The following is a 13,755-nucleotide window of genomic DNA, read 5'->3' as shown; positions in this document are numbered from 1 at the left end:
GGGGGAGGGGGAAAGAAAGAATCTTAAGCAGGCTCTGTGGAGCCTGATCGGGGCTCGATCTCAAAACCCTGAGATCATGACCTGAACTGAAATCAAGAGTTGGATGCTCAACTGAATGAGCCACCCAGGCACCCTGATCCCACTTTTAATATACCTTTAACAGAGTTGGAGCATGCCATCTGAACTGACAAAACAGAAAAGTATTTTAAACTACTTTTTTTTTTTTAAAGATTTTATTTATTTTTGAGAGAGAGAGAGTGCATGCGAGCACGAGTTGGGGGTGGGGAGGGAGGGGCAGAAGGAGAAGCAGACTCCTCACTGAGCAGGTAGCCTGATGCGGGATTCGGTCCCAGGACCCTGGGATCATGACCTGAGCCGAAGGCAGATGCTTAACTGACTGAGCCACCCAGGTGCCCTTAAACTACTCTTTTAAGAACTACTAAAGTACTCAGGTGCCTGGGTCGCTCAGTTGGCTAAGCATCTACCTTCGGCTCAGGTCATGATCCTCGGGTCCTGGTATCATCAAATCCCATGTCAGGCACTCTGCTCAGTGGGGAGTCTGCTTCACCCTCCCCCTCTGATCCTCCCTGCCTGCTCGTGCTCTCTCACTTGTGCATTCTCTCAAATGAATAAATAAAAAATTTTAAAAACAAAAAACTCTTAAGTTCAGTCTGTAGGAAATCTTACTTAGCCTGCAAAATTTTTCTGTTTTCTGTTTCATAGTACACATTTGCATCCTTTGAGTCCCAAATTCCTTCCTAGAAATTATTAGACTTAAAAAAATACAAATTTCAGGGGCGCCTGGGTGGCTCAGTCGTTAAGTGTCTGCCTTCGGCTCAGGTCATGATCCCAGGGTCCTGGGATGGAGCCCTGTGTCGAGCTCCCTGCTCCGTGGGAAGCCTGCTTCTCCCTCTCCCACTCCCCCTGCTTGTGTTCCTCTCTCGTTGTCTCTCTCTCTGTCAAATAAATAAATCTTAAAAAAAAAAAATACAAATTTCATAACAGTAATTTAAGCATCTTCAGGCACCAGGACTATTAAATTGAAAAGCGTGGTTGGAACTAGAGGGTATTTTGCTAAGCGAAATAAGTCAATCAGAGAAAGAGAATTACCATATGATCTCACTGATATGTGGAATTTAAGAAACAAGGCAGAGGATCATAGGGGAAGAGGAAAAAAAAGAAACAAGACGAAACCAGAGAGGGAGATAAATCTTAAGAGACTCTTAATCTCAGGAAACAAACAGGGTTGCTGGAGGTGGTGGAGGGGGGTAGGGTGTATGTTGTAATGAGCACTGAGTATTATGTAAGACTGATGAATCACAGACCTGTACCCCTGAAACAAATAATATATTATATGTTAATTAATTGAATTTAATTGAATGAAACAAGAAAGCAGTTCTGTTGTAGATTTACTCCGTTTTGTTGTTTTGTTATTTATTCAAGAACCTTGTGATAATGTTCTTTTTTTGAAATGTAGGATTTGATTGTTTCATGATCCATCCTTCTCCCTTTTCCTTTGCAGGAGAGTGAATGCAAAGCATATAATCCTAGGCCCTTTTGTAAAACATACACCATGGATAAGCAGCCTCTGAATACTGGGGAGCAGAAAGATATGACAGAATTTTTTACTGATCTCATTACTAAAATTGAAGAAATGTCTCCAGAACTGGTTAGTACCAGAATACTGCTGTTTCTTTGAAATCTGTACAGATTTGCCCAATTTTAATTACTCACTTTTGTTTGTTTTTAAAGAAAAATACCGTCAAAAGCTTGTTTGGAGGTGTAATTACAAACAATGTTGTGTCCTTGGTAAGTATTGCACCTGTTCTTTACTTTTTTGAAATCTTAATGTCTGTTTTAACTTATTAAAATAAATTACTAATATTTGACTGTTGATTTCCCAGGATTGTGAACATGTTAGTCAGACTGCTGAAGAGTTTTATACTGTGAGGTGCCAAGTGGCTGATATGAAGAACATTTATGTGAGTAAAATTTAATATATTGTTAGACCTTTTCTGCTTTTATTTTAATCAAACAAACTTGCATACAACAGGTTTGTGTTTGTCATCTTGGTGAAAAATAAACTTTCATGTTTTATTTATTTTCTTCTTGATGTGCAGATCAAATAAGAATTAAAGGTAGACCACAAAGCTGATTTTTTTCCCCCAAAGTTGAAATACTTCTACTTTTGAAAAATTAGTAAGATTCATGGAGCATCTTGTCAATTTGAGGGAAAAATTTTTTTTGCTAAAATTTAGAATTTTTTTAATAAAAAGTTTGTTTTCCTCTGTGCAGTCTGCCCAAATGATAAGTACTACGTTTTGTAATTTTGCATACTGTAAACAATAATATGGGACTTTAAAATCTGATTTAATACGCAGGAATCTCTTGATGAAGTTACTATTAAAGACACTTTAGAAGGTGACAACATGTATACTTGTTCTCATTGCGGGAAGAAAGTACGAGCTGAAAAAAGGTATGCTTTCTGAAATGTAATGTTTATCATTTTGATACATCATCAAGTGGAAGTAAAACACAAATGGTAAATTCATGTTAAACTTTTATGAAAATTATGTGATTAAGGTTAAGGTAGGCTGCTTGGAGTTTATTTTATTTTATTTTTTTTAAAGACTTTAATTTTGAAAGAGAGAGAGAGTGCAAGCAGGGGGAGGGACAAAGGCAGAGGGAGAGAGAGAGAATCTCAAGCAGACTCCACACCGAGGGCAGAGCCTGATGTGGGGCTCCAGCCCACAGCCGTGAGGTCGTGACCTGAGCCGAAATCAAGAGTCAGATGCTTTACTAACTGAACCACCCAGGTGCCCCTGAGCTTATTCTTATAAGCAACTTTTCATTCAGTTATTCAGTTGAATATTCAGTCATTCAATTATTGTGCTTTGAAGCACCCTTAAATTTTTCCAAATTTTTTGTGTCCTTTCAATTAAATATTTACCAAGGTCTGATTGCTTTAGCCCTTTGCTGTATATCAGTGAATCATGATGAAGAGTCTCCTCATGAACTGAAGAGATCCTCCTCTGATTCTCTGAAGTGAGAGATTTTTTTTTTTCTTAAGAGCCAACCATAAGTTGGCCCATTTGGGACAGAGTAATTGGGTAAAGAGGTTTCAGTTCTCCAAGTGAACTTTGAATGACAAGTAGAAATTGGATTGAGACAGCATCATATGCTGTTAGTTATTTGGAACAAAGGCAGAGAAATAGAAATGACCTTGTATGTGCAAGAAGCCTGGGACTAGGCTAGTCTGCCTCAAGTAGAGGATTTGCATTGACCAGTAATAGAAAATATGATTGGTATACAGTGACATGAAATGATTAATATCTAGATTTTGGGATTATTTGCCATAATTGGTTGGCACCATTTGGACATCTGAGAAAGAACATAACTGTCGTAAAGGACTGACTAGGCCAACCTAAAAGTGCAGTGGAAAAAAGTCAGAATTGAAGCTAGGAAAGAAAGAAATTCATGATAGGATGGTAACCTAGAAACTGGGGAAGAGAATCTCCCAAAGAAGGTATTCAATTGACATAGTCCACAGGAAAGGGGGGAAATTACAGCTGAGTAAAAGCATTGGGTTTTGTAGAAAGATAGTTTAGTGGTATGTTTTTTTGGGTTGTAGCGATAGAAGCAGGGCTGTCAGGGTACATGGCATCAAGTATAGATCATTAATTTTAAAAGTTTGGCAATAAAAAAACAACAAGGAAAATGGAATCTAGAAAGGGCTTGGGGATCAAACAGGACTTTTCTAGATAGATCTGACCGTGTTGGAAGGCAGAGAATGAAAAGCCATCTCTTAAAATTGCTTAATAGAAGATTTTTCCAGGGAAATCTACACTGATAGGATTGGTACTCTTTTTCTCAGTCTCCAGATGTCAAGTTGGTTGCAAGAGAGAAAAGTAAGGTAGACATACTTAAATGAAATCATAGCTGTGCAGGCAGTTACAGGGAGAAGACAGGCCCATCTAATGAGAATTGGGTTAGGGTATGAGTTAAGACTTACACAGAATGGAGTCAGTCAAAAGTTTGTTAATATGGAGGGGTATAATGAGGAATCAATAAAAGTTGATAGACTGAGACATTTTCTTTTGAGAATCTTTTTAGTTGGAATAAATAAGCTTACTGAAAATATCTGTCATTCTTGATAACTTCCTGCTTCTTGAAACATTCCCTTCTTTTGGGTAATACGATTCTGCTGTTTTTCTGAAATACTGCCTGCTCTTTTAGGCAGTGTCACTCAGTCCTTTTATACTCTTGCCATACTTTTGAATGTCTATGATAACATAGTAGTCAGCAGAAATGAGCTAAGGATCATCCTTTGCTCTATCTTCAAACCTCTGTTTTTCTCAGTTTATTCATTTTTTCCTGAATAGTTTTGTCTACCACCATAATCTCGATCTCTATTGACATGCTTATGATTCTTAATTCATCTTACCTAATTCAGAATGTTGTGCTGTGTTCTCCCAGCTGTGACTTGTGTGTCTCATAGATTCAGTAAGTCTATAACATAACTCTCATCTCTTTAGCTCCATTATGTCATTTATCCTCTGAATCTTGCATGGTTCCAAGGTCCACCACAGGTCCTTTAGTGACTCTTAGCTCTCAGGATGCAGTTCATACTGTGACATTGCACAGAAGCCCTTCATCATTTGACTCCTTTATATTTCCATAACCTCATCTTTTGCCAGTCTCCCAAATAATCAGTAATGATGGATTTTTAGACTTATTTCCTGTTTATGAAATCTTTCCCCTACCTTCCTTGTCTCCTTAAATTCCTAATTTTTTCTTAAACTGAGCTCTTGATTTAAACAGAATCTCTTTAGAATCTTACGTTCAGTGAAGAATTATTCCCCAAAACGCTATTTTTCATGAATCCAAGCTTTTATATATTTTTTGTTTAAACTGAAATTTTGGTTTGTTTTAATTTGAACTAGCAATATTTGTTAAACCATAATACTTAGGTAATTTGCTGCTGCTGCTGCTATTGTAATATCAAGCAACATTTATTGAATGCTATTTGACAGGCAGCATTCTAAAAGTAGGAGGGAGTAGGCACTTTAATCTCCATTTTAGAAATTTCCAAATTAGGAATTAAGCTCAGAGAGGTTAAGTAACTTGTTGAGGGTCATACATCTAGTAAGTGATACAGCTAAGCTTGGCAGTTCTAATTTATAAAAATAAATAGTTCAACTCCTGTTATTTAAAATGGAAAAGAAAATTCTGAACCGAAGACAACTCCTTTGAAGTTTGGTGCGACACCTTTTTATGCTTCCATAGCACTTTTGCATATCTTTTTCATGGAATTTACCACAGTGTGCTTAATTTTTTATTTTTCTTACTTAGGCACAGTAAAACCCTTCTAAAATGGAAAAAAGCATGTAAGAGGGGAATATAGGTATAGATATATTTAATAAGAGCATGATTTAAAATACTGTTTATTATTTACTGAGTTGAATACTGAAATACATATAGTGTAAATATGTTACCAGCTAAAGTACTTTTGGAAGAGATTTTTAAGTTTTCTTTTTCCTTTTTTTTTTTTTTTTTTCCTTTTCTGTCTTTCAGGGCATGTTTTAAGAAATTGCCTCGCATTCTGAGTTTTAATACTATGAGGTATACATTTAATATGGTGACAATGATGAAAGAGAAAGTGAACACACACTTTTCCTTCCCATTACGCTTGGATATGACGCCCTATACAGAAGATTTTCTAATGGGAAAGAGTGATAGGAAAGAAGGTAATTTTTGATCTCTTTCTCTTGCCTATGTTTACTGTAAGTCTCCGTAACAAGACAGCCATAACTATAAAGTTGTAACCAACTTCACATTTAATAAAATGAAATTGAATTTTGGAAAGGGGATTGTATTTAAATACAGTATGGTACGTTCAGTCAGTTCGTCAATAGATATTTGGCATTTATTAGAACTATGTTCTAGGCACTCTGCTAGGCATTAGTGACATGGCAGTGAACAAGATACACATGGTTCCTTATCTCATAGAACTTAAGTCTAGTAGGCAAATCTTATTGAGCAAGAAATTATAAACAGGATGTGTCATCAGATAGGATGGTGAGTGTATCTCAAATCTAGGGGTATCAGGGAGGGCTTTCATGAAGGTAACATTGAAGCAGAGTTTGAATAAGGAATAGATTGAGAGGAATGGCTAATGTCTTTAGGTGGGTAAGAGGTGGGGGTGGAGTTGATGAGATGGGCAAAAGGCAATGGCCACATCATTTTGTTTGTAAGCCATGTTAATAATTGTAATCTTTGTTTGATGTGAAACCTTTGGAAGATTTTAAGCAGGGAACTGAAATAACCAGGTGGGATCTGGGAAAGGTTATTCTGACTATAGCAATAGAAATGGATTAGAGGATGATGAAAGGGATGTGGGGGAGGGCCATTCTGATAAACCACAGAGAAGATGGTAGTTTAATGAGCAAGCATACCAGTAGATTTGGAGAGAGGTGTGTGGAGGGTTAATAGGATTTGATGATTGTATGTATAAATGAATCCAATGAAGTTATTGAATGTCTATCTATAATTTGCTATTCTCATAGTAGTGGGAATAGAGTGGCAACAAAGAACAAGGTCTTTGTCCCTTTGAAGTTGACTTTTTAGTCTACTACTAGAGGGAGGAAGAAAAGTCAGGAATGACTCAGGTTTGTGGCTTGATCATAGCTGAATAGTGGGTCAGTATTTCAAGAAGATCTCAAGAAAAAGGGAATTTGGTCAGAAGTATTGAATGCTAAAGAAAAGGAATTGTTTCAGAAATAACATGACTGAAAACAGCATGTAGAATGTCTTTGGTTATCTTTATCAGAGCAGTTTCATTTGGGTATTGCAGTAGAAAGGCAGATTGTAGTGATTTAAAGATGACCCTTGGTTCATATCCAATTACCTCCAAATTCTTATTACTTCATAAGACCAGTGCTTTTCAAACTTATGTATATGTGCCTCAAAGACCACAGAGGTGAGGAATGGAAACAGGTGAGCAAAAAAAGCACAACAGGTCTAGCTCTTGCCTTTCTGTTCTTTAGTTAGAGAAGTTCGGTTCTGGCAATGTTTTCTTTATATAATAAGTTCTCATTAAAATTTTTTTTTTTAAAGTATTTATTTATTTGAGAGAGAGAGAATGAGAGAGAGCACATGAGAGAGGGGAGGGTCAGAGGGAGAAGCAGACTCCCTGCCAAGCAGGGAGCCCGATGCGGGACTCGATCCAGGGAGTCCAGGATCATGACCTGAGCCGAAGGCAGTCGCTTAACCAACTGAGCCACCCAGGTGCCCCCTCATTAAAATTTTTAAGGTTTGAATAAACCGCTATATTTTAAGATTTGGGAAAGAGAACTGCATTTTAATCTTTATATTCCATTGCCTGGCACTTAATGAGCATCCAGTAAATGTTTCACTAAATGGGAGTTGAGAAGTGTAAACAGTGAGTGTGGGCTATTCTTTTAAGAGAAGAACGTACTCTTTCTTTGAAAAGAGGAGAGAAGATGGTGACTGTTCCTATAGAGGAATAGAGTTAAGGGGGGTATTTTTTACCCTCAGGATTTTTTTTTTTTTTTTTTAAGATTTTATTTATTTATTTGACAGTGAGAGAACACAACCAGGGGGGAGCAGCAGAGGGAGAGGGAAAAGCAGACTCCCTGCTGAGCAGGGAGCCTGATGCAGGGCTCGATCCCAGGACCTGAGTCGAAGGCAGATGCTTAACCGACTGAGCCACCCAGGCGCCCCTACCCTTAGAATTTTTTTTTTTTTTAAGATTTTATTTATTTATTTGTCAGCGCACGAGCAGGCAGAGCAGACAGAGAGAGAAGCAGGCTGCTGATGCGGGACTCGATCCCAGGACCCTGGGATCATGATGACTTGAACCGAAGGCACACGCTTACCCAACTGAGCCACCCAGGCAAACCTAGCCTTAGAATTTGAGTATGTTTAGAGGTTGCAGCAAATGAGCCAGTGGAAGATAACTTTGAAAATATAGGCAAAGTTAAGAAGTAGGCAGTGTATATATACACCTTTCTTTTTAGAACTCTTTACAAACCATTTATAAAATTATAGTAAGACTGCCCAGTTATTGTGCTTTCTGGTATTTTTCATGATGCTTCCTTGTGTAGAAGTAGCAGAAATTTGTGCCAAGATGAAAGATTTTTTTTAGGCCGTAACTGATGCATTCAGAGTCAGATCCTAGCACATCCAAACTTCTCAGTCACTGTTAAGACACTGTTAGCCATTTCCTTCTCTCCTCAGTTGTCACTTTCCAGTTAAGACTGTGCACTCAAGTTAACCTAATCTGTTTTCACTTGTTTCTGATTATACTTTTTCCTTTATATATGATGTTGGGTATACAGATCATAAGTCATAAATCTTCAAACTTACTAGATCATTCTGTAATTTTTCCTTAGTATCTTTTATGCCTTTCACATCTTTGGGGACAGGAAGGATGTCTGTTTATTTTGTTTCTGTCTCCTAATACAGAATGTTTTCTATTAACTAATAAACAATTGCCAGCATGCTACCACTACAGTGCTCCTTTTTCTTAATCTGAGATTAAAGGGCATGAGTATCTTAATGCCTTTCCATATCTTGGGTTTGCCTGCTCCTAGCTTGAATGAAAAATGCTGTACTATCTATTTCAAAAGGAATAAGATTAAACAGAAAGAACATATTTTATATTTATATATTATACTGATGTTGTCCATACTTACGGTTGTTTTTCCAAATGATTTGTATAAATGTTCCTTAAAATTGTAGACTATGGATGGGGAATGACTAGCAAATGGAGTTGTTTTGTACCTATTATATAATGTATCTGTGCCTATTTCTGTATATTAAATATATTATGGAAAGTGATTCAAAGATGTTAATGTGCAGTTTTCAACATTATTACCATTATTTTATGTAAATCATTTCAGGTTTTAAGGAAGTCAGTGATCATTCAAAAGACACGGAAAGCTATGAGTATGACTTAATAGGAGTGACTGTTCACACAGGAACAGCAGATGGTGGGCACTATTATAGCTTCATCAGAGATATAGTCAATCCACATGCTTATAAAAACAACAAATGGTGAGTTTTAAGTATTTTATTCTTGGGATTAAAAAAATTTTTTTTCTTTTTTTAAAGTATAAACTTATTGTTTTTGCTTCAGATATGTTTTCTGATTTTATTTTTTTAAAAACTCTATAAAATCAGGAAAAGGGGCAGTTTTTAAATGAAAGCAACTTTCATAAGACAGTAGGAATTGATTGTTCTTAACCTTCTTCTGAGAATTTGATGAATGTTCTCTTAAGAAAAAACACACAAGCTTTTGCACACAACTTTAGATTTATAGACAATATTGCACCTTCCAAATCTTTTCTATCTTTGTTTACTCATTCAAGAGCTGTTTACTGAGTGTCTCCTATAGGGTGGTTACGAAGTCCTTATATAAGGCAATTTGAAGTTACCTGCATGCTCCACTCTCTCCACCTTACTTTTCCAAACCTTCCAACCCGCGCATTCTTTTTATCATCTTTTATCAAGGTAATGGATAGAAGTCATTAAATCAATACTTAATAGCTCTTTTTTGGTCTTCAGATGTTGTTAGGTGGAGTCTCATGTATAGAGGCTATGTATCTACGGTAGGCATTGTTATAAGTGTTAGGGATATTTCTTTGAACAAAATGTACATTGATCTGCAGTTAGCAGAATAGTTTTGTTGAACTCTTCAAGCCAACATGTCAGTGGTATCTTAACCTTGTTTGTCCATTTGAAATTAATTCCATAAATATATTTTGAATCTTTTTTTATCATAAATTTTTTGAAATGACATCTTTATCTTTGGAAGTTCTCCCATCTCTTAATCTTTTCTGTCCAATAGCTGCACAAGTAATATTTATGCAAACTTTTTCTTTGTTTTTATGAATTCTTCTGTTACTCCTAGTTTATAAATGGATTTATCAGATTTTAGGGCAGTTATAATTTGTAAAATTATATTCCCAGTTTCTAGTAGGTTAGTGTTATCAAAATAAGAACTTAGAATTTATTTACCTCATATTAAAAATAGTTTAAGTTTTATAATTTTTTCAGTATGTATTTTTATAATAAGCGGAATACTCAGTATGTATATAAACACTATATGCTCTGTTTTAGGTATCTTTTTAATGATGCTGAGGTAAAACCTTTTGATTCTGCTCAGTTGGCCTCTGAATGTTTTGGTGGAGAGATGACAGTAAGTTTTATTCAGAAGTTATAAATGGTCCATGACTTTCCAGGTGCTATGCAGTATCATAAAATCCAGTAGCAAAACCACTTAACTCCCTTTTAATTGCTATGATTAAATCTAAAATTTATTCAGTTGTTATTTATTAGAAGTCTAGTCTATTCAGCATGTATACCAGACTGGGAAATACTTTTTTTTAAGATTTTATTTATTTATTTGAGAGGGAAAGAGAGTGAGGGAGAGCATGAGAGCTTCAGAGGGAGAAGCAGACTCCCTGCCGAGCAGGGAGCCTGATGCCGGGCTCGATCCGGGGACCCTGGGATCATGACCTGAGCTGAAGGCAGACGCTTAACTGACTGAGCCACACAGGCGCCCCTGGGAAATACTTTTTAAATTACAATTTCTGCCTTCAACTGATAAAGAAGGTTAAGACTTAAAATTGAAAAATTAAATAGTAGTATAGGAATTGAATTGCATTGCCATGAAACATGATGGAAGAAGTTGTCCACTTGAATGCTTTGAGATTCGAGCAAAAAGAAATTACTCTTTATTGACTTCATACAAAAAAATCTTTATCAAGGAAATTAGCTTGAGCTAAACTTCAAAGAATTATTCTTTCAGTGCCTTTTTTGTAACAACAGGAGCAACCTGGTTATTACTATTGACAGGATACACAAAGAATATCTTAACCTGTTATGTAATTAGCCCTAAGACATGAAAAAAGACAATTAGGTTGGAGTAGTATTATTATAATAACATAACTTTTTTTTTTTTAATTTTATTTATTTGACAGAGACACAGCAAGAGAGGGAACACAAGCAGGAGGAATGGGGGAGGGAGGAGCAGGCTTCCCGCTGAGCAGGGAGCCTGATGCAGGGCTCGATCCTAGGACCCCGGGACCATGACCTGAGCCGAAGGCAGACGTTTAATGACTGAGCCACCTAGGCACCCCTATAATAACATAATTATAATAATTGTATTTCATAGGCATTTTATCCAAGTACTGATGTTCTGAAAACAGTTTTAAAATACTGTTTTGATTCTCATAAGTAAAGCATTAGTCATTTCCATGTCACAGGTAAGCCCAAATGAAGTTATTTTTCACTTTAATAGCCATGTCTGTAGTGAAATCACTGTTCACATTGTGGATTTTAATGAAGGACTTCCTTATTGCTCTTTGGTGCTCTTATGTACCACTTTGAATAGAAAAGGAGAAGTAGGCAAATTGCTAACACTTCAGAAATGGGTAGAAGAAGGAAGTAATAAGTTACTGATGCCATAATAAACCTATTGCATCTCTAGATGTTATTCCTGGGATATTTCCTCAAACAAAAAGTAAAGTTTTCAAAGCTCTTCTCTTAAAAGGTAGTTCTTCAATTGCAAGTACGTTTTATTTTGCTTTATATATTTCATGGTAAAGTATCTTTAAAAATATTTTGAATCTTTGTTTTCAGTTACAGTTGACCCTTGAACAATGTGGGAGTTAAATATGCCAGGCCCCCACACAGTCAAAAATCCAAGTATAACTTTTGTCTCTTGATCAGAAGCCTGATAACATGAATACTCAATCAATACATATTTTGTATGTTACACTTCCTATATACTGTATTCTTACAAAAAAAGTAAACTAGAAAAAAGAAAATGTTACTGAGAAGATCATAAGGAGAGGCGCCTGGGTGGCACAGTCGGTTGGGCATCTGACTCTTGATTTTGGCTCAGGTCGTGATCTCACGGTTGTGAGATCAGGCCCCATGTCATTGGGCTCTGTGCTCGTAGGGGAGTGTGCTTGAGATTCTGTCCCTCTCCCTCTCCAACCCCACTCATGCTCTCTCTCTCTAAAATAAATAAATCTTTTAAAATCATAAGGAAAATACATTTACAGTATGCTGTTGTAATTATTGGGGAAAAAAATCTGCCTTTAAGTGAATCTGTGTAGTTCAAACCTGTGTTATTCAAGGGTCAACTATACTCTTAGCCAAGAACTTCTGTCAATGATTTTTTTTATAAAGAATAAACTAGCTGTTTATGAAATATTTTATGTATAAATACAACTGAGATAAATATAAATATATTTTTTAAAGAAGGAAAACTTTTATTTTTTTAAACAGACCAAGACCTATGATTCTGTTACAGATAAATTTATGGATTTCTCCTTCGAAAAGGTAATCATTTTTTTCATATATAATTTACATTGTTTTCTTTCTTCCATGTTACCTAATTTTATAGTTATACTTTGTCAAAATGAAAATATACCTTTTTTTCTTTGCCTCTTAAAGACACACAGTGCATATATGCTGTTTTACAAACGCATGGAACCAGAGGAAGAAAATGGCAAAGAATTCAAATTTGATGTTTCGTCAGAGTTACTAGAGGTATAAGTTAATTTAACTTCAGCAATTTAAAAACATGTTAAGTATTAATGCAAGTAATAGGACTACTGGAGCAGGCTATAGCAACATTAGGATTTATAATCCCGGGTAGACCTTAACACTACTTATAAATGGTCTTGGTAATACTGACATAGGGCAGGTGCATGTAAAGTGAGAAAATAATTATTAGTAAGATTAAAGAAAAATAAGTAACATGGTTGATGGAATTGGAGCAAGCTCATTAAGTAACTTGTATGTATGGTAATGTTCTTGGATTGGGTGATGGATGTTCCTTCTTTGCTTCATGTTACATAGAAATGTACCATGTATTTGAAATGCATTTAAAATATGTATTAAATATTTCAAAATGTGTCTTGTTTATAGTAATTAGGCTTTCTTTGTTTCATGATGTAGTAAGTGATAATGTTACTTTAATGTGTTAAGAACTATAAAATGTATTCACAACTCAGTGTGTGTTGTATCAGTGTTATAAACTGAGCCAAAATGTAAATCTTCAGAAAGGTATACCTGATAAAAATTTACTCTTTCATCTAGACAGTTCAGCTTTTACTATCTAATTGATTGATATTTGCACTGTCGTCGTCGAGTCTTAAAACTGAGTGGATTTTGGTCCCCCAAAAAATACTCTTAACTGGTATCTTGACTCCCTAGAATGTTACTGATAAAATATAAAATTTTTTAAAATTTGTTTTAATTTATTTAAAAATAACAAAATTAAGCCCATGACATGCTAATATAATATTTTTTATATCATTTTATGAAAAAAATTTTCAGAACAAAACCATTCAGGAGAAAAGTGCCCGTTTTATATGCTTGCAAATCTTTTTAATATCTGATTTAATAGATGACAGCTGGAGTCTCATAATTTTTGCATTTGCTCTGTTGTGATTTCATTCATTATTTAGCCTCCATTGTTGCTCAGGAGAGATGAGAGTAAAAACGGGCAAATAGCCTCATCCTATTACTAAGGAAATGGTTTTGATATTATATATACCCTAAAATGGTCATAGGTATCCCCCACAGGTCTCTGAACCATTCTTTCAGAACCACTGATTTATATGTGACAAAAGGGAATCCTGGATATTTGCTCTACTACAACAAGAAAAACACATTGTACTACATTAGAATATTCTTTTTTGTTTGTTTTAAAGA

At 35.6% G+C, this 13,755-nt stretch overlaps 1 protein-coding gene across 1 annotated transcript in view; it reads left to right on the top strand.

Moving 5' to 3' along the window:
- The window catches only part of USP34 (ubiquitin specific peptidase 34), a 182,963-nt gene that overhangs the window by 125,922 nt on the left and 43,286 nt on the right, over nt 1–13,755 (top strand). The window contains exons 42-50 of the mRNA XM_081797278.1: nt 1,523–1,669; nt 1,753–1,809; nt 1,905–1,982; nt 2,382–2,476; nt 5,575–5,747; nt 8,925–9,078; nt 10,144–10,222; nt 12,322–12,375; nt 12,490–12,585. Coding sequence (XP_081653404.1) covers nt 1,523–1,669; nt 1,753–1,809; nt 1,905–1,982; nt 2,382–2,476; nt 5,575–5,747; nt 8,925–9,078; nt 10,144–10,222; nt 12,322–12,375; nt 12,490–12,585 — 933 coding nt within the window. The remainder of the gene's footprint in view (nt 1–1,522; nt 1,670–1,752; nt 1,810–1,904; nt 1,983–2,381; nt 2,477–5,574; nt 5,748–8,924; nt 9,079–10,143; nt 10,223–12,321; nt 12,376–12,489; nt 12,586–13,755) is intronic.

This window comes from Leptonychotes weddellii, chromosome 10 (assembly GCF_054177405.1).
Source record: "Leptonychotes weddellii isolate Sample4059 chromosome 10, ASM5417740v2, whole genome shotgun sequence".
NCBI lineage: Eukaryota > Metazoa > Chordata > Mammalia > Carnivora > Phocidae > Leptonychotes > Leptonychotes weddellii.
The sequence above is the reverse complement of the archived record's forward strand: the minus strand, read 5'-3'. Positions and strand labels throughout refer to the sequence as shown.